Source organism: Neofelis nebulosa, chromosome 9 (genome assembly GCF_028018385.1).
Source record: "Neofelis nebulosa isolate mNeoNeb1 chromosome 9, mNeoNeb1.pri, whole genome shotgun sequence".
Taxonomy (NCBI): Eukaryota; Metazoa; Chordata; class Mammalia; order Carnivora; family Felidae; genus Neofelis; species Neofelis nebulosa.
In genome coordinates, this window is record NC_080790.1 from 115,738,222 (window position 1) to 115,761,142 (window position 22,921).

Genomic DNA, 22,921 nt, shown 5'->3' on the forward strand with positions numbered 1-22,921 from the left:
TTAGTGAATTCATTCATTAATCCTACTTTTATCTGGACTTAAAATAGGCTCAGTCCAGGGCTAGGTGATTTGGAATATGAGAAAGGCAAAAATTTTAAGAATACAGACCCAACCAAGAGAGAAAGTTAATAGCTTAGAAAAGGATTGTAAGCTCGGTATATAGGGTCCATCTATTAAGTGGCCAGTCCAGTGATCCAACCCTTCCTTCCTTCCTTCCTTCCTTCCATCTGTCCATCCACATATCTACCCATTTATCCAATCAGCTTCCTCACCCAGATAGGCCTTTGTTTGTACCCATTATGTGCCTGGTTCTATAATAGATGCTCCTTTGAGAGGAAAGGATGAGCACTGGGGAGGTGGCGGCTGCATGCAGACACGTGTGGGTGCTTACAGAGGGAGTCTGGGCCCTGGCACGGGCAAGAGGCTTTCAGATCGGATGCACCAGAGGGGTGGGATGGGGGGTGAGGTAAGCGCTCTGGTTTGTTTGGAAAGGGCTGCAGAGAGCCCGTCCCAGGCTGAGGCTGCAGGGTGGCAGAGGGGGTCACATTCTGGGCCAGTTGGACGGTCTCGCAGCCACACGACTAAGTAAGTGCAGGAAGCCCCTTCCTCTTGCACGCCCCTCCCATGCCCGCAGCTTAGGGCACACTCACTCTAAAGGGGAAACGCTGAAACAAATCTGAGTGTGGGAGGGTGCATGCAGAGCAGTGGGACAGTCACTGCTGACACGTGGGGCAGAGAAGGCAAGCCTGCGCCCTCTCAGGTCTGGTCTGGCTCCTTCACGGGTCGCGTCCCCCCGCCTCCCACACACACCTTGCACACACTTTCTCTCTGAGCCGTTGCTCTTTCTCCCCCTGGGACACCTGAATCTGAACCAGTTTACCCCTGTCCGCCAGCTCAAATGCAGTCTCCCCTGGCCACACCCAAACCCCTCCACCCTGGTGACTCTGACGTGCTTCAATTTCAGACCACTGTCGTTGGGGCCTGTGGCTTCCCTCACAGAGCCTAGCATGGCAGGTGCATATAAATGTGTGGTTAGTGAGCTGCTGACCGTTGCATATGCTTGGTCCGGGCTTGCCCCAACCCCCAGCCCCAAGAAGCCGCGTGGAGACCAAGCCCCATAGGTAAATGGGGGAGCCACCTTTGTTGTGTCCCCAAAGCATCTCCAGGAAGGGGAAAGATGGCGCCGAACTTCAGAACCAGCCCAGTCTTCTGTGTCAGAGACGTAGGGGGAGGAGGGGGGCTGGGAGGATTCCCTGGAGGAAGCAGGCTGAATTTGGAGCAGTGGTGGGCGGGTGTTATAGGGGACCAGGCAGGGCGATCCTGGGGTGTGTGGAAGGGAGGTCAGACGGGCAGGCGGGAGCCTTCTTGGGTGTGCCTTGGAAGGTCTTGGCCTGGGATCTGGAGTCCCTTGGATCCAGATTTAACTCCTGGTTGTGCCATCACTTGCTGTATGACCTTGAGCCTCAGTTTCTCCATCTGTAAAATGGAGAAAACTGCCAAAGTGCTCGTCTCATAGGGTGGTCCTAAGGTTTAAATGCTCTAGTGCAGATCAAACACTTAGCAGGATGCCTGGCGCAGGTCACGAGCGCAGTAAACGGCCCTCTTATTGCTTTTATTATTGGCTGAATGAAAGCTGGGTCAGAGCAGCTTTGAGAGGTCCAGCCACAAGCTTGCTGGGCCAGTATTCCCCGCGGGAACCCTGAAGCCACATGGCGACCCAGCGCCCCAGGAAAAACTCTCTGCTTCCTTACAATAATTTCATTTTTCGGGAGCTTGCCTCCTACCTGGCCATTGGAAGTCAGTTAGGACCAGTTTACTTTGAACTTGGGGGGACAGGGGATGACATGAAGGTCCTTTTCCCTCTCGGAAAGCGTCTTGTTATTCTTCTCACAATTATAGAGAGAATAAAACAGCAGCCAAGGCCACACTGTGGGGACAGTGGCTGGGGCTGGGGCCCAGATCGCTGACACTAGGCAGGGGGCTTCTCCAGCCTTCCCGCTCTCCCCAGAGTACCTGGGATGGCCCTAGGGGGAGGCAAGGAAAGCCAGGTGACCTGAGGTACACCAGGGCGGATTTGCACTGCAGGGGGAGGGCAGGTGAGGCTTGTCTGTCCCTCTGTCTGTTGGGGGTGGATCAGCAGGGATAAAATGATGCTATCTGTAGACTGACTCCTCCAGCTCAGGGCTCGGATCAGGGTGAAGCCTGGCTGGGCCGGACCAGGCCCTTCTCTCCTCCTGTCCCAACCTGGCTTCAGTCCTGCTGATCTCAGGCAGGCCCTTGCCCCCTCTGGCCTCAGTGGCCTCATGTGCACATTGGGCACAGCAGCATCCTCCAACGTTCAGACCTATGGGCTCCCTGTGGGTAGATGAGGAAAACCTCAGGCCTCCAGCACCCCCCTGCGACTCTCCCTCACTCTCGAGGTGCCCCCAGCCAGGCCCCCCGAGGGCCTCATGGTAAGCACACCAGAGGCTGGACACCCAAGGCCTGGGTTCCGGCCCCAGCTCTGTGGCCAGCCTGCGTGTGGCCCTGGGATCACTCTGCCTTCATTGTCCTCTAGGTTTGGAGCTCGAGAGAAGCTCACCTGGTATTTGCCAGCTCCTGGCATTTCCTCCAGGAGGGTCCCTCTGATGATAACCCACAGGGCCATTAGCTCCCGGTGCCCTGTATGAGTCTCAGATGCTCCAGGCAATGCTGACCAGGCCTTTGCATCGCCGGCACCTGCCTGAGACACCTGTCCACTGCCTTGAAGAGCTGGCTTTGCTCACCCTTCAGGCATCAGCTCCAACACCCTCTGCTCCAGGAATCTTTGGCTCTAATGTCAAGCCCTTTCTTCCCTTCCTATCCCATCCCCCTGGTTCAGCGGCTTCCACCACCCTTACCTCCCCAGGAATAGACCTGGCTCTATGATTATTGATTTGTCACATGCCCGTCTCACACTGTAGGCTCCATGAGGAGCCCCAACACCCTGTTCACTGCAGCACCCCTAGTAGGCCTGGCATGCAGCAGGTTCTCAATCAATGTGGAAGAAACAGATGAGTGCCCACTATGTGTCCAGCCTGGTGGGAGGCGCTGAGTCCAGGGGAGGGGGCAGCGTGAGCCCTGTGGCCTGCTAAGGCAACCGCATCCCCTCCCCAGTGCCCACCCTCATGCAGCCACCCAGGCTCCCCAGCCACTCTCCTCCTCTGTGCTATTTACATTGGAACGGACTGAAGCATCACGTGAACATCAGGGCTCTGTTCTTTGGACCTCTAGATAATTATCTGGGCCTTATTAAGCCCTTAATTATCCAAACAGCTAATCAGGCTCCCGAATATAAGGACTTTCTCACTCCTGGGTCAGGAGGCAGAGGTCGGTCATCTGCAGGATATCCTTGGGCTCAGCAAGGTAAGGACAGGCCCCACCTGTGGAACTCTCCCCAGAGAATGTCTTTTACAGTTGAGAACACTGGGACCCAGAGACGGGAAGGGACTTGCCTGAGATCACACAGCAAGGGCTTGGATCTATGTCCTGACGGCTACCCAGTGCTCCCCACCTAACAGGAAGCCACTGGACATTGAAATCTTCAGATGCTGCAGGACTTAGGCAAGATCAAGGAGACAGAAGACCTGAGGGGCCTCCCTGGGCTCCATCTGAAGCTGAGGGAAGACCATGGAGGTCCTTCTTTGCAGGAGCTCACAGCTGAGCTGGGACAACAGCGGCAGGGAGCAGGCAGCTAGGCATTTGTCAGGCAAAGAGAGGGAGGAAGGGACTTCAGGTAGAGGAAAATGTGTGAGCAAAGGATGGGGTGGGGGCAGCAGGGAACACTCATTTTGGGTGGGATGGATTAAGAATACAATCAAGTTCAAGCTGTGATCTTTGAAACTGAGGGTGGTTGGGGATGGAGGGGAGGCTTCCCGGCGGAGGAGGCAAAGACTGAAATTAAGACTTGATGGACAGGCGGGCTGTGGATGGGTGGGGGGAGGGCATTCTAAGAGGATGGAACAGCTCAGGCAAAAGTCAAGCAAAGTCAGAAACAAAACCCTGGCATTGGCCGTTTGTCCTAGAAATACCTGCGCGACGTTGTTACCCCAAGGGCAAAAAATCCTGCCCGAGTAGCCTTACTGCCTGGCAATAGGTCTGGCCTGGGAATGTGGAGACTGAGGTGATGCTTTCTTGGGGCTCAGTCTCCCCAGCTGGGAGCCGGGGCTGGGGCTGGAGGAGACCTTCACCAAGCCCCTACCAGCTCTGACACCCTGACACCAAACTTCACAGTTCCCTTGGGGATGATTTTCAAAGACACTTGGCACTGGGCATGCATGTACCCAGCACATGCCCGTGGCACACGAATGTGTGTGTCCATAGAGGTCAAGAAAACACCAAGAGTGATTATATTCAAGCCCAGATAGAGCTTTACAAATTGAATGGGATGAGGGAGAAGTAGATCACACTTTCATTTAGCAAATATTGTGATCATGGGCCTGAATGGTCTCCCTGGGGCGGTCGTTGTTGTTGTTGTTGTTGTTTTACCGTTTATTTACTTTGAGAGAGAGAGAGAGAGAGAGAGAGAGCATGCACGAGAGAGTGGGGGAGGGGCAGGGAGAGAGGAAGAGAGAGAACCCCAAGCAGGCTCTACACTGTCAGTGCAGTGGGGCTCGAACTCACGAACTCTGAGATCAGGACCTGAGTGGAGGTCAAGAGTTGGATGCCCAACTGACGGAGCCACCCAGGTGCCCCTCCCTGGCTTTTTAAAAGCTGCCTGCTTCTCATCCTTCAGATCTCAGCCTGAATATCTCCTCAGAGTCCTTCCCTGAGCACCCCACCCCGTGCCCCGTGCACACACATACACAACTCATGCATTTTATCCCATTCTATCACTTCTCTTTAAGATTTAGGAGGAGCAGGACTCTCTCTGCCACATGTACCTTGTAGCCCGGCCTGCCTGGCACATAGTAGGCACTCAATAAATGTGAGGCAAATGAATGAACGCAGATGGGCTCAGAGTGGGGAGGCGGCCCCGGTAGGCACCCCTCTCTCTGGATCCGCGCAGCCCTCAGTGGCCGAGCCTGCTGTTAGCAGGAGTCCAACTAGAGCTCCCGTCTCTGGCTGACATGGGCCAGGCCCTGCGGTCCCTTCTGGATTCTTTTCAGCCACAGCTCAAACCTGAAATAAACACTTGGCCTCTGCTTGGGAGCATTTCAGGTCTCAGTAGATGAGAGGGAGGGGTTTCTGGGGGCCCAGGGTTGGGGGTGAGGCTTTTCTGGGCACCTTGAAGGGCCTGGAGTAGGAGGTCTACTCACTGCCTGTGGGACTGTGGGTGTGTGCCTCAGTTTCTCTTTTGGTGTGGTAATGTCTCATCTCAAGGGGTCTTAAGGGGCTGTAAGTTGAGATTTCTGGAGGTGAGACTGAGCTGGAGGGAGTGGGGGTGCCATTGGCTGTAGTGTCAGGGTCGGGGGAGCAGAGGGCCCCCGTTCCCATGCTGCCTTGGGAGTTCCCAGTCCCCTCTGCGGCCCCAGCATTGCCTGGCACTGAGCTGCACTTGGACTCATGCAAAACTGCAGCTGAACCTCCCACCACCCCCTTTACGCGGGCTGGTCAGAACACGCATCACGCCGACCGATGGGGAAACTGAGGCTTAGAGGGGGAAGTGACCTTCCTGGGGTGACGCAGAGGCCTCGTGTTCAATCAGGACACTCTTTGACCCCTTTGGAAGTCAGTAATAAGGTTTGCTGAACTGGAGTTCAGAGGCCCCTGGACCCCCAAGACCATCCAGGGGGCCTGTTGTCTTCTGGAGCACAGGAGGTCCCCGGAGGAAACAGGGTCTAGGGGACCAGGGTCTAGGAACCAATTCAGGCCCCACGGCACAGGTGGAGCCATGCTGCGGATCCTGTTTCTGGCACTCTGTGGCCTGCTGACCCACACACGAGCTGACCCCGGGGCGCTGCTGCGGCTGGGCCTGGACATCATGAACCGCGGTAAGCTGGCGGGCCCGGGGCCGGGGCTGAGGGGCAGGTAGCGATCACTCATGTTTGCATGGCCGTGAACACCCTATGAGCCTCAAAACAAAGTGAGCAGCAATGATATTACTCTGCCATCTTACAGAGGAGGAAACTGAGGCCCAGAGAAAATGGGGTGACTTGGCCCAGGTCCCTCCGCAAGTTGGAGGCAGAACAGGAAATCCTGCTTCCCCGGAGCCTCTCCTGGCCCCGACTGCAGGGCTGGTGGCCTAAGAGGGCTGTGGGGAAGACAGACGTGAGCCAAATCCCAGCTCAGCTACCGATTTGCTGTGTGACCTCAGGCAAAGTGTTGTTTGCTCATCTGTAAATATAAAATGTAAAGAAATGTAACCTCTTTTTTTTTTTTTCCTTCCCCTCCCCCATGGGTTTCTGTAAGAGACTGTTAAAAACTGAGACCAAACTGAGGGCTGATGGGGGGTGGGAGGGAGGGCAGGGTGGGTGATGGGTATTGAGGAGGGCACCTTTTGGGATGAGCACTGGGTGTTGTATGGAAACCAATTTGACAGTAAATTTCATATATTAAAAAAAAAAAATGTAAAGAAATGTAAAATAGGGTGACCGGTCCTTACTTGGGCAGATGAAATGAAATGTGAGATTAAAACCTCCTGGAGGGGCTTTAGTGAAACTTACTTCCCACCTCCCAGCTCCATGACTTTGAGGGAAATGAAGTCGCACGGAGGTGCAAAGAGGTGGTGACAGCTCTCCCGTCTCCGTCTCCGTGTTTGTCCCCTCTCTGGGAATCGGCCTATGACCATTGTGCAGGTGTTTGTTTCTGGCATCGTGGCATTCAGGGTTGGGGCCTCCTGGCCTGGGGAACCAGCAGAATCTGCATCTTTAACAAGCTGTCAGACGAGTTCCCTAGTCCCCCGGCTTTGAGAGTGGCTGGGCCAAAGGATAAAGTCACCAGTCTGGCTTGGGGTTTAGGGCCCCCTCTTGATACACCCCCCCCGCAAACTGTTCTAGTCTCCGTCATGCCCCTCCCCACCCTCCAGCCATGCTGGGTTTCTCACCCTTGCCTCACCCTGCCACCTTCTTCCCTGCTTCTCCACCTTTGCATTTTGTATGCCCACTGCCTGCAGTGGCCTCCTTTACCTCTTTGCTTCCTGGTGAAAATTCCTATCTTTCCTGCTCCTATCAGGACCAACTGAGATGGCACCGCCTCCTGGAAGCCTTCCCCACCTCTTCTCTTCTGGCCCAAACCCCTCCTGTGGTTCCTCCAGCTGCCCCAGTGTATTATGGCTCTTGTCACTTGTTACTGCCGTTGCTGGCAACTGTCTCCCCTGTGAGGCTGGAGGAGGACAGGGGTCAGGGATGATTCCTCTCTGGGTCTCTGGATCACCCAGCCCAGGGTGGGGCACAGTGACTCTGGGCACAGAGTGGTGTCACTTGTGAGTGGCCCGTGCCTGGGATGCCTGAGAGGTTGGCCCAGGGCAGGAAAGTAGCGGGGAGACCAGCTAAGTGTCTCTCTGGATACCCCCCTTTTCCAGAGGTACAGAGTGCCATGGATGAGAGCCATATCCTGGAGCAGATGGCGGCTGAGGCGGGCAAGAAGCGGCCGGGAATGAAACCCATCAAGGGCATCACCAAGTGAGCAGGGGAAGGGCTTTGGGGGTGGCAGGGAGAGGGTGGTGGGGAATGCTGTGCCCAGGACCTGAGAAGGCAGGAGGGAGAGGTGAGGCAGGGCCTGGGGCCTCTGCCCTGCTTTGCCGGTGGCTTGCTGTGTGACCTTGGGTAGGTCACTGCTCCTACCTGGGCCTCAGTCATCCACTGGAGACAATTCCTGCCTCTTGTGAGCATTGGGAGGAGGAAGTAAGGTTGAGAAGTCAAATCCCAGCTCCCTGCATGCAGCCGGGACTCACTGAATGCACGTGAAATTGAAGGAAAATTTCTCAAATGACAGAGCCAGAAAGGTATCAACCACCATCTAATGATGAGGCAAATTGGTTCCATTGCAAGTGCTCGGTGGGATCCATTGGTAGGGGCTGCCTGGAATGAGGTGCTGGGGAGGGTGGGCTCTGTGGCACAGACTGTGATCAATTAGCAATGTCTGCCAAGAGCTCAGGAATGGAGGGATGGAGGGGAGGATTAGACGGGCCACGTCTTTGTTATCCTGGATCTCGACTGGTGGTTTTCAGCCAGGGGCGTTTTGCCTCCAAGGGACATTCGGCAATGTCCGGAAACATTTTTGGTTATCGCGACTTGCTGGAGAGGGTAGGCGGAGGTGCATATGGTGCCTCCAGGGGTGGAAGCCAGGGATGCAGCTAACCATCTTGCAAGGCACAGGTCAGCCCCCCACAGCAAAGAATTATTCTGCCCACATGTCAACGGTGCCACTGTTGAAAAGCCCTGATCCAGGCAAACCTCCCCATTTTGCCAGTGGGGAAACTGAGGCCCACCAAGGGGAAGGGTGCAGCCCCAGATCACCCGGCCAAGTCGTACACAAGTACTTCTGTGTACAAACTGGTTCGTGTCCAGCCCTTGCGTTTCTCAATGGGCAGGCAGGCTTCTCCCTATGACATGAGATGGGGGATTAACGCAAGACTTCCCCAGCCAGGGGGTGGAGGAGTGGGTTAAGAGCCTGGCTCTCACCTGCCTGGTTTCATTGCTGTGGATGTCTGTCGCCTCCCAGTCTGAAGGTGAAGGATGTGCAGCTGCCTGTCATCACACTGAGCTTCCTACCTGGGGTGGGCATCTTCCAGTGTGTGTCCACCGGCATGACCATCACTGGCAAGAGGTGAGTACAGCAGAGGAGGGCGGGAGGGAAGGGAGATGGCCTCGTCTTACTCTTACATGTACATGTATTGCATACCTACTGGGAGCCACCTGGGCACTGTGGTCTGAGATAGTGCATGTTGGGTTCCTGCATTTGTTGGGAACCAGACTTGAGCACAGATGATCACAGACTCAGTGACTAGCCTAGGACAGAGGAAGCACTGGCAGCGTGAGGGGAATCAGAAAAGGCTTTGGGGGAGATAATGATAGCTGAGTAGGGTTTTGAAGGATGTGTAGGAGGTTACCAAAGCAAGAGGGAACAGGAGAGACCCATTTTGTGACCTTGGGCAAGTCCATCTTCTTTTCTATCCTGTGGGGGTGGTGACTCACCCTTTCCTCCTCCCAGAGCTGCTGAGACTGAGGGCAAAGAGGAGACAGGGAGAGTGGCCACAGTGGCAAAGATGCCCATGATGCCTGCTTGCCCTCTCCTCCAGCTTCATAGGTGGGAACATGGAGATCATCGTGGTTCTGAACATCACAGCCACCAACCGGCTTCTGCAGGATGAGAAAACGGGTCTCCCCACGTTCAAGAGTGAGGGCTGTGAGGTCGTCCTGGTCAGCGTGAAGACCAACCTGCCTAGCAAGTGAGGGGCTCTGTGGCTGGGGAGGAAGTTGGGGTCCACGCTACCACCCCTGCCCAGCTTCCCACTTCCCGAGCCACTGCGCTTCCCCTGTTGTGTCCCTGAATGTCCTGTGCCTAATTTCCTGCCATCTGTGCCCTGTCCCCATCCTCTGAGTCCAGCATGCTGCCTAAGGTTGTCAACAAGTTCCTGGACAGCACCCTACACAAAGTGCTTCCTAGCCTGGTGAGTACCAGGGCAAGTGTCAACCCACATCCATAGGTGTGCTCAGACCATGGCGAGTGCTGTGACCCTGGCTGACTGACGGTAGCTGAGGAGGATTCTGAGGCTGTTGGTGTCTCTAGTGATGTCTGCCATGAGCACAGAAGGAGAAAATGGCAGACTACACACCACAGCCTGCCCCCCCACCCCGCCTCCATTACTCATTCCTCTCATTGGGGAATGAGTCTACTGATTTTCAGGCTGTGGTCAAGAGCTCTGGATTCTAGTCCAGGTTCTGCCATTGATTTTCCATGTGATGTGTAGACTCGGTTTCCCCTTCAGCCCTTGTCCCTCCAGGGCTCTTGGGTCTCCCCATGGAGTACCATTCAGCTGTGAGAAGTGAGGCCTTCCATGCAGGGGCCCCCTCAGCCCAGTACCTTCTCTGCTTCCAGATGTGTCCAGCCATTGATGCGGTCCTGGTGTATGTGAACAGGAAGTGGGCCAACCTGAATGGTGGGTAGCCCTAGCCATGCCTCGCTCACACATGGGGACATCAGGATGGCTGGACTTTGAGACCCCCGTTCTCCATTCAAGCACCTGCTCCAAGCCCAGGCTTGGGACTGAGGAGGTCTAAGGTCATGGTGTCCCTCCATCTGCCTACTGTCCAGATGGGAGGCCTGAGGCCCTGAGGGACTCTGGGCTTTTGGTCTCCGCCTTCCATCCAGTGTTCTACCCCTCACCCCCTAGACTCCAAGAACAGCAGCCATCATAGGCTCATCCACAAAGCCTACACCCTGAATAGTAATCCTATAGTGGTGACCTCTAACTCTTTCCTTTGTCGAGGGGATTTACTGCCTCTGTTTTCTCAGGATTCATAGGGTTCCCTAGTCAGGTGAGAGGAGAGCCCAATGGCTGGGCCTGAAGAAAACTGGCTCGTGTGCTCAGTAGTGTGGCCTGGAACAAATCATTTCATTCCTCTGAGCCTCAGTTTTCTCATCTGTAAAACAGAGCCAATAATCTTAATCACGCCAGTCTATTGTGGGAACTGAGCCACAACACCCCTCGGGAACTCTCAAGCTCTGTGCCTGCAGAGAGGTGTGTGGGAGGAGGATTTCCAGGCCAGCCACCACGGCCTCCCTCCTACAGATGGAATTACTAAGACCCCGAGAGGCTCAAGTAACTTGCCTTGGGTCACACAGAGGGCAAGGATTTCTGGCACCCAAGCCAGCTCAGGTGGCAGCTGACTGGTGCCAGCCTCTATGGCTTGCCCGCAGTTGGTGCCTCTCTGAGTAGAACCTCCTTTTGCACAGCTCCCATGCCCGTGGGCCAGATGGGCATTGTCAAATATGTCCTGACATCCATGCCAACCACCACAGCCAACTATCTCCAAGTAGCCTTCAGTGTAAGTGCCAGGGGGCCACCAGGGGACAGGGCTCTCACCAGCCTGCCTCTGCCAGGGGAGGTGGCTGGACTGGGTTGTGGAGGGTGCGAGGGCTCCTTGGGCCCTGGCAGACCAGGCCCGCCATGAAAGTGTTCCCCAAAACTGAAAGCTTCTCCCTCTTTCTGCTCTCAACATGAACCCTTAGTCCTGAGCTGACTTCCAGGACCACTGACCCCACACATGCACCTTCTCCGAGGCTGTCTGCTTCTCCCAATGAGTGGCCCGCCCAGTTGTACAGATGGGAACACTGGGGCCCAGGGAGGAGGCAGGACTTGGTTAGGGTCTCACTGTGAGCTGGTGGCAGAGTTGGGTCCTCACTCAGGTCTCCAGATCTCCAGGTGACTAGGTGAGATGCCTCTTCCAGGAATGGGAAGAAAAATCCCACAATGTCATCTCCCTGTGAAGTCTCCCTCCAGTGTGGTTCTTCCAGGCCCCACGTTGTTTGCTATTTACCTCTTCTCAGAATACACAGAAAGCAGGTCTGTATCAATGAGTGCTCCAACTGGTCAGTCAGACTAAATGAAGTTACTTAAGCAATCCCATCAGCAACCACCATCGATTAGTGACTGGTTCCCTTATCTTCACAGGTCCCAGTTTGCCCATCTGTACACTGGGAAGGTAGCCTGCTCTTGGCTCTCCCATCTAGGGACTTGCCAACTTGGAGGCTGATTTAGTTTTGAGGACAGGGCCTTGCCCGCAGCCATAGTTCTTCATGGCCAAGGTTAAGCATGTCTCTCCCCGCTGTCCCACAGCCTGTGGTGCAGCAGCAAGAGGGCAACACCATCCAGCGTGCTGATGCCGGGGAGGCCCTCGAGTTCCCTGAGGGGTATGCTGAAGGCTCTTCACAGTTGCTGCTCTCGGCCACCTTCCTCACCACAGAGCTTGCCCTTCTGCAGAAGTCCTTTAATGTGAATGTCCAGGATATGAAGGTGAGCTGCCCTGTAATGACAGTCCTTGCCTGGTGTGTCTATTCTGAGAATTATCCTGGGGCCATGGGCAACACCAAGACTGGGAGATGCCAGGACTGATCTGGGTTTCTATCATCAGTTTGCCCCCAAACCTACCATCTCTCTGTCCATGTAACCACCATCTACTCATCTGTCCATCCAACTGTTGACACAGCCAGGTATATATCCATCAACCTACAACTCTCATATACTGGCCATCCATCCACCTTCTTTTTATCCAGTCATCAGCTACTCATTCATTCATCTCGCTATCATATATTCATGCTGTAGACTCTAGCCTTCCAGCTAGTATCCATCCACCCTTTATGCCATCCATACCTAGAATAGGGTCTGGTACTACTGAATAAGTGAGTCCACGTATCTGACTTTGGTCACCCAAACACCCATCTATCCACCCAACTCTCCATTATTCATCCTCCTACTCATCTATCCATTCATCCGTCATCACTGATCGAGGCATTCATCCCCCCATCCATGTAACCACCATCCATCCATGTACTTTCTCATCCATCCTCCCACCAATCAATCCATTCATCATCCATTCTCCCACCTGTTTATCAGACCATTCCACATCTTCATATCCACTCTCCTCCCATACGTCATTCCTTTCATCCTTCCATCCACCCCCCACCTGCCCATCTATTATTCATTCTTCTACATAAGTGTTCATCCATCCATCCATGCATCCATTCAGCACTCATTTGTTTATCCATTTCCCATTCATCTATCCATCCACAAAGTTGTCCACCCACCCCCTCTCATACATCACATCCATCCATCTGTCTGCCACTTATTCATCCAACATTTTCTCAGCATCTGACATTACGCTAAGAGCCATGGGCATTGGGATGTATAAGCCACAGTCTGGGCTAGCCAGGGTCTCCTTACCTACTTAATCACAGAGTAATAAGGTTATGATGAAGGGAACCTCAGAAGGCATACTTTATAGAGTCTGTTAGGAAGGGTGGGGGAGGGCTTTAGTAGTCCTAAACTTGATTTTGTTTTGTAGATTGGTAAGCTGCCCCCACAAACCACTAAGACACTGGCTGGCTTCATCCCTAAAGTGAGTGCCCTGACCTGCCATGACTACCATGCCTACTTGGCCTTGTTTTCCAGTTGAAGGGACAAGGGATTTGAGAGGCATCTTTTCTTTTTTTTCTTAAAAAAAATTTTTTTTGTTTAATGTTTATTTTTGAGAGAGACAGAGTGCAAGTCGGGGGTGGAGGGGGAGGCAGAGAGAGAGGGAGATACAGAAGCTGAATCAGACTCCAGGCTCTGAGCTGTCAGCACAGAACCCAATGCAGGGCTTGAACTCGTGAACTGTGAGATCATGACCTGAGCTGAAGTCAGACACTTAACTGACTGAATTGCTCAGGCACCCTTGGGAGGCAGCTTTTCAAGGCCACGTTTCCCTTGGCTGATGTGAAATCATCCCAACGTCTCCATAAAGTGCTCTTTGGGTCCAGCATAGAAGCAGCTCAGGTTTTGTGAGATTTACTTTCTATGTCCAATAAGAAATAGCCAGACTGTCTGTTTTGTTTATTTCCTGATAAACACATTCCAGCCCTTGCATGCCATGTTTCCTGTGTCCAAGGTACAAATCGCCTTATTTCAGGAGGGACTCCTGGTTTCAACTGAAGCCACCAGTCTGAGGTGGCATTCCCTGAGGAGAATTTCCTGCTTTCTGTAGGTAGCTAAGGCCTATCCCAAGCCGAAGCCCTTGGTGACCCAGATCAGGATAAACAAGCCTCCCAAGGTCACCATGAAGACAGGCAAGAGCCTGCTGCACCTCCATGGCACCCTGGAGATGTTTGCTGCTCGGAGGCGAGGGAAGGCTCCTGTATCCCTCTTTCTCCTGGAAACTGTGAGTAGAACAGGCCCAGCCTTGTGGCTATTCAAGACTGGAGTGTAGGATCTTAGTTAATACCCAAGTAATGGATTGAAGAATCCTTAATTACTGTCATTTATGTGATCCTAACCTCCTGGGAACTGTCACCTGGCATCTGATCCTTGGCTCTGCCACTAAACCTTTGAATGGCTAGAAAGATCAACAAACTGAGGTCAAGAGTTCAGTCCTTCCTTTCTCTCTCCTTCCTCTCTCCTTTTGTTCTCCCCCCCTTTCCTCCCCCCCCCCCCCCCCGCCCTTCATTAGCATCTACAAAGGCAGAGAAGGGCTCACCCAGGGGATTATGGGATCCTCGGAAGAACCCAAATCTAGTTGAGGAAATCACAGAGGACTTCCCAGAGGAGGTGATGCCTGAGCTGTGTTTTGAAGGTTGAGCAGGAGCTGGCCAGGGAAAGGGTTGATGCTGGGGAGGCTGGTGATGGAGGGCACTCCAGGTAGAGATCACAGGATGTTCAAAGGCTGAAGCAATAATGCGGTGTGCACAAGGACCTACAAATGTGCTAGGTATTCTGAGAGTCTTGCCCTGGGGCAGCTACAGAGAAGATAAGGAGCCTGGGCTTGGGGCAAGGGGAGACTACTGGATTCAGTTCCTGCAGATAAGATGGGCAGAGAGGAAGACCTCTGCTTTGTTAAGGCAATGGTACTGGGAAGGTGGGGCCCCTGGTTTTACCACTGCCTTCTCCCTGCTTTTGTCCCCACCCACCACCCACCAGCACTTCAACCTGAAAATCCAGTACTCAGTTCGTGAGGACCGGCTGCTGATGCTCACCTCTCTGGACAGGTAAGAGTCTGCTGCCTGTGCCGGCGTCCCTGTATTCCCGCGTGGGCATTACCACCAGTGCTTGGTTTTCTGCTCCATAGTCTCCCACTGGTCCATCCAGCGTGGCCCACACTGCCAGGCTGCTCTGGTCACTACCCCTGTCCTGAAATCCTCACTAGCTTGTTACCTGCATGATCTTGTCTCAAACCTTAGCCTGGCCCTCAAGTCCTTTCTCAAATTCTCCCACCGGTGCTCCCACTAGGCTCTTGCACAGCACGTCTGATCGTGGGTCCATGTCCCCTTTTTCCTTAATAGACTTTTCCCTGTGCCACTTCAAATGCCACCTCCTCCTGGAAGCCTGTCCTACTAGCAACAGCTAACATTTATATGGGAGCAGTGGCTACATATATTATACTCACTATCCTACTTCAACATCCTAGTTTTCCATCCAGTTACTCATTAATTTTTATATTTGTCTTAATCTTTGATCTGACTTGTATTCGGCCAGGATTCTTTCAGTGCAGGAGACAATTTCAACTTAACTGGCTTAAGCCCAAAAGGGAATCTTTGGGCTCACGTGATTGGAGACTCTAGGGGTAGATCTTAATTTCAGGCATGGCTAGATCTTAGGTGCCCAAAGTCTTCAGGATCTCCCTCCTCCCTTGGCCTTTGCTGTCCACTTTGTTGGCTAAATTCTCAGGCAGCCTCCCCCCCCCCCCCCCCCCCCCCCCCCCCGTGGTGGCAAAGAGGCCAACAACAAAAGAGGCCTGTTGTCCAATAGCCAATAGTTCTAACTAAATTACCAAGGCTGCTTCTCATTGGTTTAGCGTGGACCACATGGCCAATCCTAAACTAATCACTGACACCAGAGATGGAATGCTCTGATGGGCCGGGTCTGGGTCATGTGCTCACGCTGCGACTCTGCAGGCCTTGGAATGAGAGTGGAAAATGGAGGGTCTGCTACTGGAATAAAGAATAGAATTTGGGAAGATAAAGCTCCCAGACGACCATCACGTGGCCTGTTCTGGTGCCATCATATATATTAGTGCTTATTGGAGGCTGTGCAGGGAAGGAGGTCACGTGAAGGGTCCTAATCTTGTGCCCTGCAAGGATCTGGAGCTGACTGGTTGGGCAGCAAACCTCTGCATACCTGGCCTTGGGCAGGAGCAATAGATGTGACTGGGGGTCCCAGAGGGAAGAGTCAGGACCGATGAGATGAGGAAGTGATTTGAGCTGTGGCAAATAATATGGGCTACGATGAAAGGTGATGAGTGCCCCGTCATAGGTAGTATCCAAGCAGAGGCTTATGAGCACCTGGTCTGAAGGCTGTACAGGGACTTCTGTCTCAGAGAGGGGTTGTGGGTATTTGTGATCCCCTTTATCCATGGCCAGGGGCAGTGGCTCTGACTGTGCTGCCTGCTCCTTGTCCCCCTCAACACCCCATGCAGATTACTGAGCCTATCACGGGAGTCCTCCTCGATTGGTGCCTTCAGTGTAAGTATCTCAAGTTCTTCTGCCTGACCTGGTGTGGGGGCAAGACTGTGCCTATTCTCCTTCGGCACTGCGGGGACGGGCCCTGAAATGGAGGCAGAGTGAATAGAGCGACCACTGTGGGGCTTGGGGCAGCTGACGTGCTGTGTGACCCTGGGAAAGTCACTTAGCCTCTCTGAGTCCATCTCCTTTTCTGGATAAATTCTGGACTTCTCCCTGGATTGGTTTTGTTGTTTTTTTTTTTAACGTTTTATTTATTTTTGAGACAGAGAGAGATAGAGCATGAACGGGGGAGGGTCAGAGAGAGAGGGAGACACAGAATCTGAAACAGGCTCCAGGCTCTGAGAAGTCAGCACAGAGCCCGATGCGGGGCTCGAACTCACAGACCGTGAGATCATGACCTGAGCCAAAGTCGGACGCTCAACCGACTGAGCCACCCAGGCACCCTTCCCTGGATTGGTTTTAATAACGCTGTCATACATAGCAGCAGCCTGAGGCTGGCTCAGTTGGCCCGGCTGTCATTTTTATTAGTCTTTGTAGCCTCAGGGCCCAAGGTGGAAGCTGAGCAGCTGGTCAACAATAATAACAACAGCACTTGTTGAGTCCTCACTCTGCTCTGGGCTGTACCCAAACTCGCCGAATCCCTGTGCATAGGTGCTATTACATTCCACTTTCACAGATGGGGAAACTGAAGTACAGAGTGGTGGCGAGTGAATGACTGATTGCAACTACTGAGTTTTCTGTAGGAGCAAAATGAAGTCCACAGGTCACCCACCCACCTTGAATTCCTCCTGCACTATGACCCCAGGCCCATATGTCACTCAACAGGGACCAAGTGGAGGTATAGGGCATCAGCCTACAGTTAAGCAGGGTCCAGCCCAGTTTTGACGCTAGGTGGACAAATTATTTGATGTCTCTAATATGCATTCCTGTGGTCCCCAGACCCAGTCGAGGTGAGGGCTGCAAAAATCTGAGCATCAGATTTTCCTACTTCAACATCCTACTTTTCCATCCAGTTACTCACACTGGATGAATTGAAGTGAAGTGAAGTGAAGTGAAGTGAAGTGAATTGAAGTGAAGTGAACGATGGATGTGAGTATTCCCTCTCCTCTCTCACCCCCAGGAGAAGGAGTTGACTGGCTTCATCACTGATTATCTCCAAGAGGCGTATGTCCCAGTCGTCAATGGTGAGGGCTCCTGTAGGCTTTGATTTTGCTTGTTGTTAAGAAGCACTGTAAGCAGGAAGGGATGCCACCTGGGTGCTCTCAAGGCCCTTTCAGTGACCCCAGATAAGGGAGGCTAAATGGGAGTGAATAGTCATTGCTGGGTCTTTGAGGCTGATGTAGTCTAATGTCACCTACCTGGGGACAAAGGCCCCTCCCACAACTTGGGACCCTTGCCCCTTGACCCTATGCCATGGGTCCGATCTTGACCCAGGCCTGGGGTGAAAATACACGGTGGTGAGGCTTATGCGCTCTGTGCCTGTGCGGCTGGCAGACGTCATCCATCACTCACCGTGCTGTTTCCCACTACTCTGTTCCAGACAGCCAAGGAGTGGCTTTAAGGAGTAGTCAGCTACAGAGCAGTCGCTGAAATGACTCTTACTGTGTTTCTCAGATGTGCTCCAAGTCGGGTTCCCACTTCCAGACTTGCTGGACATAGATTACAACCTGGCGGAGCTGGACATAGTAGAGGTGAGGAAAGGAGCTGAGAAAAGCCGTGTCAGTCAATACGTTTGGCCAATGAATCAGGAGCAAAAGCCTTCCTCTCTCAGCCTGGGGGGAGGAGGCTTGAGGAGGGCAGTGGCCATCAGTATGATCCTGCCACTCCCTTGAGCAAGACCCTGCCCCTCAGGACTTGGGCCCCCTTTGGCCAGGGGCTCCCCAGGAGGGAACCTGGATTCTGCTGCCTTCCTTCTCCGTCACCTCGGGCAAATTACTTCACTTTTCTCTATCCCTCTGTCTTTCCATTGATAATAGGGGTGTACCCACATCAGAGAGCTATTGAGATAGTTCACCTAAAGGCATACAGTAAGTGCTTAATAAATACCAGCTTTACGTTACATGCCAAGTATTGTGCTTGGGGCATTAAATGTACATTTTTCTTACTTGATCTCTCCACTCTGAGAGGGAGGGATGCTGTCCCCACCTGACCGTTGAGAAAACTGACACCCGGAGACACGAAGGGCCACAGGCGGGTCTAGTTTAGCCTCTGCTCCTGGCATCCATTTCCTGGCCATGAGCCCGACCGGTCCTATCCCCTGCCACGGCCACTCATCCCCACCTGGCCCTTTGCCTCCTGCCAGAATGCCCTGGTGCTGGTGCTCGACTTGAAGCTGGACTGACGGGGGCAGGGTCTGCCCGCATGCCACCGACCGGCTGTGCCCTCTGGAGGAGCCCCCGATTGGAGCCGGTGGGCCTGGCCCCTTCCCACCAGTAGACACCTCCTTTGAAGAGGAGTAAGCGGGGCAGGCCGGGCTGGGTCTTGTCAATAAACAGGAGAAAGATCCTCACAAACATCTGATGGTTTGATCTCTTTATCTGTAATAAATTGACGTCTGCCTTTTCTTCCCCCTCTGTGGGTTTTGGGGTATCAGACCAGCTTGGAGTTCGAGGGATGCTGGTCACGGCCTTGGGGGGCAGGCACGGGCTCCCTCATGAAAACCTGCTGAATGCCATGCTCTGGCTTTACTTGTACTATCTCATTTCATCCACACAATAACCCTATGAGAGAAGGGCAACCATTGCCATTCCCACTTTACAGACGAGGAAGTTGAGGCACAGGGCCAGCTCCCTTTACCAGGTCACAGAGTTTAGCAAATAGCAAAACTCTTTGCAGCCCATCTCATCTACTTGCCCCAAATCTTATCTTGAGGGTGGCTCTGACGACAGGGAGCCTGCAGAAGCCCAGTGTGTTCCCAGCTCTCCTGTGTCACCCCCTCCGATCCTCACAACAATTAAGGGAGGTGAGGACTGTGCCTATTTCACAGATGAGGAGACTGAGGCTCAGAGAAGTAGAACTACTGGCCCAGTGCCACCTGGCAAGTCACAGGACAGGGCTCAAATTGGAATTTGGGCTCTTGAACCTGTCTGTCTGGGTTCAAATCCTGGCTCTGCCTCCTCGCTGCTGTGTGCCCTGGGCAAGTCACTTCCCTCTCTGTTTTCTCACCTGGAAAATGGGAATGATGACGGTACTAACTTCTGCAGCATTGTCGTGAGGATTAAATGAATCAAGCGATGAAAAGTTCTTGTGCACACAGTAAGTGCTCAATAAGCGCTCAGCACAGATGAGTTTTTGAGGCTGAAAGAGATGTGAACAGGTGTGTCTGGTCAGGGTCGGGGAAGGGGTGCTAACTGTGCAAAACCAAGTGCCAGCTTGTGTGTTTTCAAGCCCCCGTCAGTGTGTGAAGAGCCCACGGGTGGGGGCAGTGTGAGCCGTGTGTGCAGACGGGAAGGTCCGTTTGTAGAGGTTTGCGTGTGAAAAGACCTCCGGTGTCCTGTCCACCCATGTCTGTGTGTCTGTGTGTTCCTGTGGACGCGGTCTGTGCCGGGGGCATTTCCGCGTCTCACAGACAACACTCGTGGGGGGATTGGCTCCCAATATTTGTCATATCTGCCCCATCACCTCTCCCGAGACTGGCACTGATCTTAGTCTCCAAATCGACTCCCCTTAATAGCAAATGTGGGACACTTCAATTTACACAAGGCAATAGACCAAGTATATTTCAACTAAAAATAAAGAAATAAAGGAGCACCTGGGTGGCTCAGTCGATTAAGTGTCCGACTCGATTTCCGCTCAGGTTGTGATCTCCCAGTTTGTGATATCGAGCCCCATGTCGGGCTCTGTGCTGACAGCACGGAGCTGCTTGGGATTCTCTCTTCTCTCTCTCTCTCTCTCTCTCTCTCCCTCTCTCTTTCTGCCTCTCCCCCACTCGTGCTCCCTCTTAAAAATAAATAAATAAACATTTTTTAAAAAGATATTAAAAAAAGAAAGAAAGAAAAAATAAAAGAAAATGTAGTTTATACATAATAAAGTGAACAATACATTTTAAAACAAGTGTCTTCTATGTGGACCCTCAAAATCAGTGTCTTTTGCTAGAAGGTAAAAAAAAAAAAATCTGAAACTTTGAAAAAAAATGTACATGAGGGGAGATTGGTTGGTACTCCAGTTCTGGAAATTACTGGGGTGGTGGCCATGTGTCTGTATCTCTCGGTGTTGGTGCATGCGTCCGTTAGAATCTCTTTATCTCCCCTCTCGGGGATGAGTCTTTGTATGTGGGGGGTCTGGGTGGGTCTGTGACGGTGGGGGGTCCATGTCTGGGCACACATAGGTGTCTGTGGGTGGTATGGTGTGGCCAGAGTCTGGTCAGGAGGCCAGCACTCCCGGAGCCTGTGGGGCCTGGACAGGTCCATCCTGTCCCATCCTGGCCCCAACCCATGCCTGCCACAGAGGAGGGAGGAGGGAGAGGAGAGGGGAGGGAGGAGAGGGGGTCCTCCCTGGCCCAGGCCCAGACGCCAGGGCTGTGTCTTCTTGTCTCCTGCCGCAGGCCTAATCCCATCACCCACCGTTTCCCCAGCGCTGGGACAATGGCAGCATTGAGGCAGGCCTGGCAGATACAGAGTCCTGTGTGATCCAGGGGTGGCTGATACTCTTCCCTGGATATGCCAGAGACGCCCCTTCCACTCCCCCAGTCCCGCCCTTGGATGTGCATACGGTACGCTTATGGCCACCGGAGCCTCGCTGCCACCTTCCCCAGGCCCATGCTCAGGTGGAGAAACCAAGGCACAGATCTGTGGGAGTCAGGAGGCCTGGGCTCTCACCCTGGTACGACCAGGGGCACGTTGTGCGTGCCAGCTCCTCTCTGGACCTCAGTCTTCCCATCTGGGAAATGAGAGAGGGGTCAGATGCTCTCACCTCCACTCTGATTTCAACATCATATGAGTGGTCAGTTACCCTGGGCAGACATGGGGGCCGGGCTGGCAAGGGGAGCCCTGTGCTGTGACCCCACCCCCTGGGAAGGTAACGATGGAGGTTCTCTACCCATGTGCATGGCTCACCTTCCAAGACTCTCCCAGCCCTAGATGAGGAAGTGGAAGCTCAGAGGGGTGAAGTGAGCAGCCCAAGGGCATACGTGTGTGTGAATGGGACGTGAACCCTGTCTGCCCGAGTGTGAGTCTCCTCCTTCCTCCGCACACCACATTCAGTAGCAGGATGCATCATCCTCCTTTAAAGAAACGAAGTCCAGAGAAGGTGTGTGATTGGCTCAAGGTCACAGCGAGAGAAGGAAGCAGGTCTTTGATTCAGGTTGTTGTTGTTGTTCTTTAATGTTTATTTATTTTTGAGAGACAGAGAAAGAGAGAGCACAAGTAGGGGAGGGGCAGAGAGAGAGGGAGACACAGAATCGGAAGCAGGCTCCAGGCTCCGAGCTGTCAGCACAGAGCCCAACGTGAGGCTCGAACTCATAAACGGTGAGATCATGACCTGAGCTGAAACCAAGAGTCAGACGCTTAACTGACTGAACCACCCAGGCACCCCTAAAGTTGATTTTTAAAGAGTGATGTGATTGAGTAACCTGGCTCAGCGTCTGAAGTCATCAGGATGAACATTGTACAGGCAGGGGTTCTGAGATTATGGGGTGAATGAGGCAAATACTATCCCACCTTCCCATCTCACCAGGCAGCGGCTCAGGGCTCCATGCAGGAGACAGACCTACAAACACCCAGAAACAAGGCGACAGCCCTACGGGTCACAGACTCTGACAGAGGGAATCCCAGGGGGCTGTGGGATCACAGCCAGCTTGGGGGTCAGGAAGGCTTCCCGGAGGAGGGGATGCCTAAGCCAGTTCCCGGAGAAGAATGGCACACAAAAGCCTAAGACCCTACGTACATACAGTAGCCTGTAGGGCCCCATCGTGTCCTCGGCCATATGCTCCCCACTGCCCTTTGACCGCACAGGCCTCCCTGGTGTTCCTGGAACACAGTATCGCAGCCCTTTGTTCTTGCCCTTCTCTGTGCCTGGTGGGCTCTTCCCCAGACATCCTGGGCCCACTCCCTCTCGTCCTGCAGGTCAAAAGTCATGCCTGTTCCGGTACGAGCCCTCCTCTGACCACCATATTGAAAATTGCATCCCACCCCTGCTGTATTTTTGTCATTAGCCTCTGACTTACTGTATCACGGGTTTATCTGTTTCCTCCAGGGCTGCACTGTCCGATAGGGTGGCAATATCCCTAAAAGACAATCTAGCACTTGAAATGTGGTGAGTCTAAATTCGGCGTGCTGTTGGTAGATTTTATAGATACACTATGAGAAAAAGATTATAAATCATCTCATCAATAATTTTATACTGATTAAATGTTAAACGATAATATTTTGGATATATTGGGTTAAATAAACTGTACTATTAAAATTAGTGGACTTTGGGGCGCCTGGGTGGCTCAGTCGGTTAAGCAGCTCACTTCGGCTCAGGTCACGATCTCGCGGTCCATGAGTTCAAGCCCCGCATCGGGCTCTGGGCTGACGACTCGGAGCCTGCTTCAGATTCTGTGTCTCCCTCTCTCTCTGACCCTCCCCTGTTCATGCTCTGTCTCTGCCTCAAAAATAAATAAACGTTAAAAAAATTAAAAAAACAATAAAATTAGTGGACTTGTATGTTTTTACTTTTTTAAAGAAAGTGAGGGTGCCCAGGTGGCTCAGTCGGTTGAGTGCCCAACTTCAGCTCAGGTCATGATCTTGAGGTTCGTGAGCTCGAGCCCCACATCAGGCTCGCTGCTGTCAGTGCAGAGCCCTCTTTGAATCCTCAGTCTCCCTCT

The 22,921-nt window shown here is 53.1% G+C and overlaps 1 protein-coding gene across 1 annotated transcript; it reads left to right on the forward strand.

Moving 5' to 3' along the window:
• Positions 1-5,790: 5,790 nt before the first annotated feature.
• Positions 5,791-18,631, forward strand: BPIFB6 (BPI fold containing family B member 6). Its single transcript, XM_058686363.1, has 15 exons — positions 5,791-5,948; positions 7,481-7,580; positions 8,623-8,727; positions 9,200-9,349; positions 9,508-9,571; positions 10,000-10,060; positions 10,858-10,949; positions 11,741-11,917; positions 12,966-13,019; positions 13,647-13,820; positions 14,576-14,643; positions 16,071-16,116; positions 17,237-17,300; positions 17,731-17,807; positions 18,419-18,631. The coding sequence occupies exons 1-15, from the start codon at positions 5,852-5,854 to the stop codon at positions 18,455-18,457; spliced, it is 1,368 nt and encodes a 455-aa protein (XP_058542346.1). The 5' UTR covers positions 5,791-5,851; the 3' UTR covers positions 18,458-18,631.
• Positions 18,632-22,921: the final 4,290 nt, after the last annotated feature.

Excerpts from the sequence above, each read along its gene's own strand:
- BPIFB6 (XM_058686363.1), top strand. The coding sequence starts at position 5,852 with ATGCTGCGGATCCTGTTTCTGGCACTCTGTGGCCTGCTGACCCACACA. Across the intron at positions 8,728-9,199 it reads ATGACCATCACTGGCAAGAG|CTTCATAGGTGGGAACATGG; the intron begins GTGAGTACAGCA and ends CCTCTCCTCCAG. Across the intron at positions 10,061-10,857 it reads GAAGTGGGCCAACCTGAATG|CTCCCATGCCCGTGGGCCAG; the intron begins GTGGGTAGCCCT and ends CCTTTTGCACAG.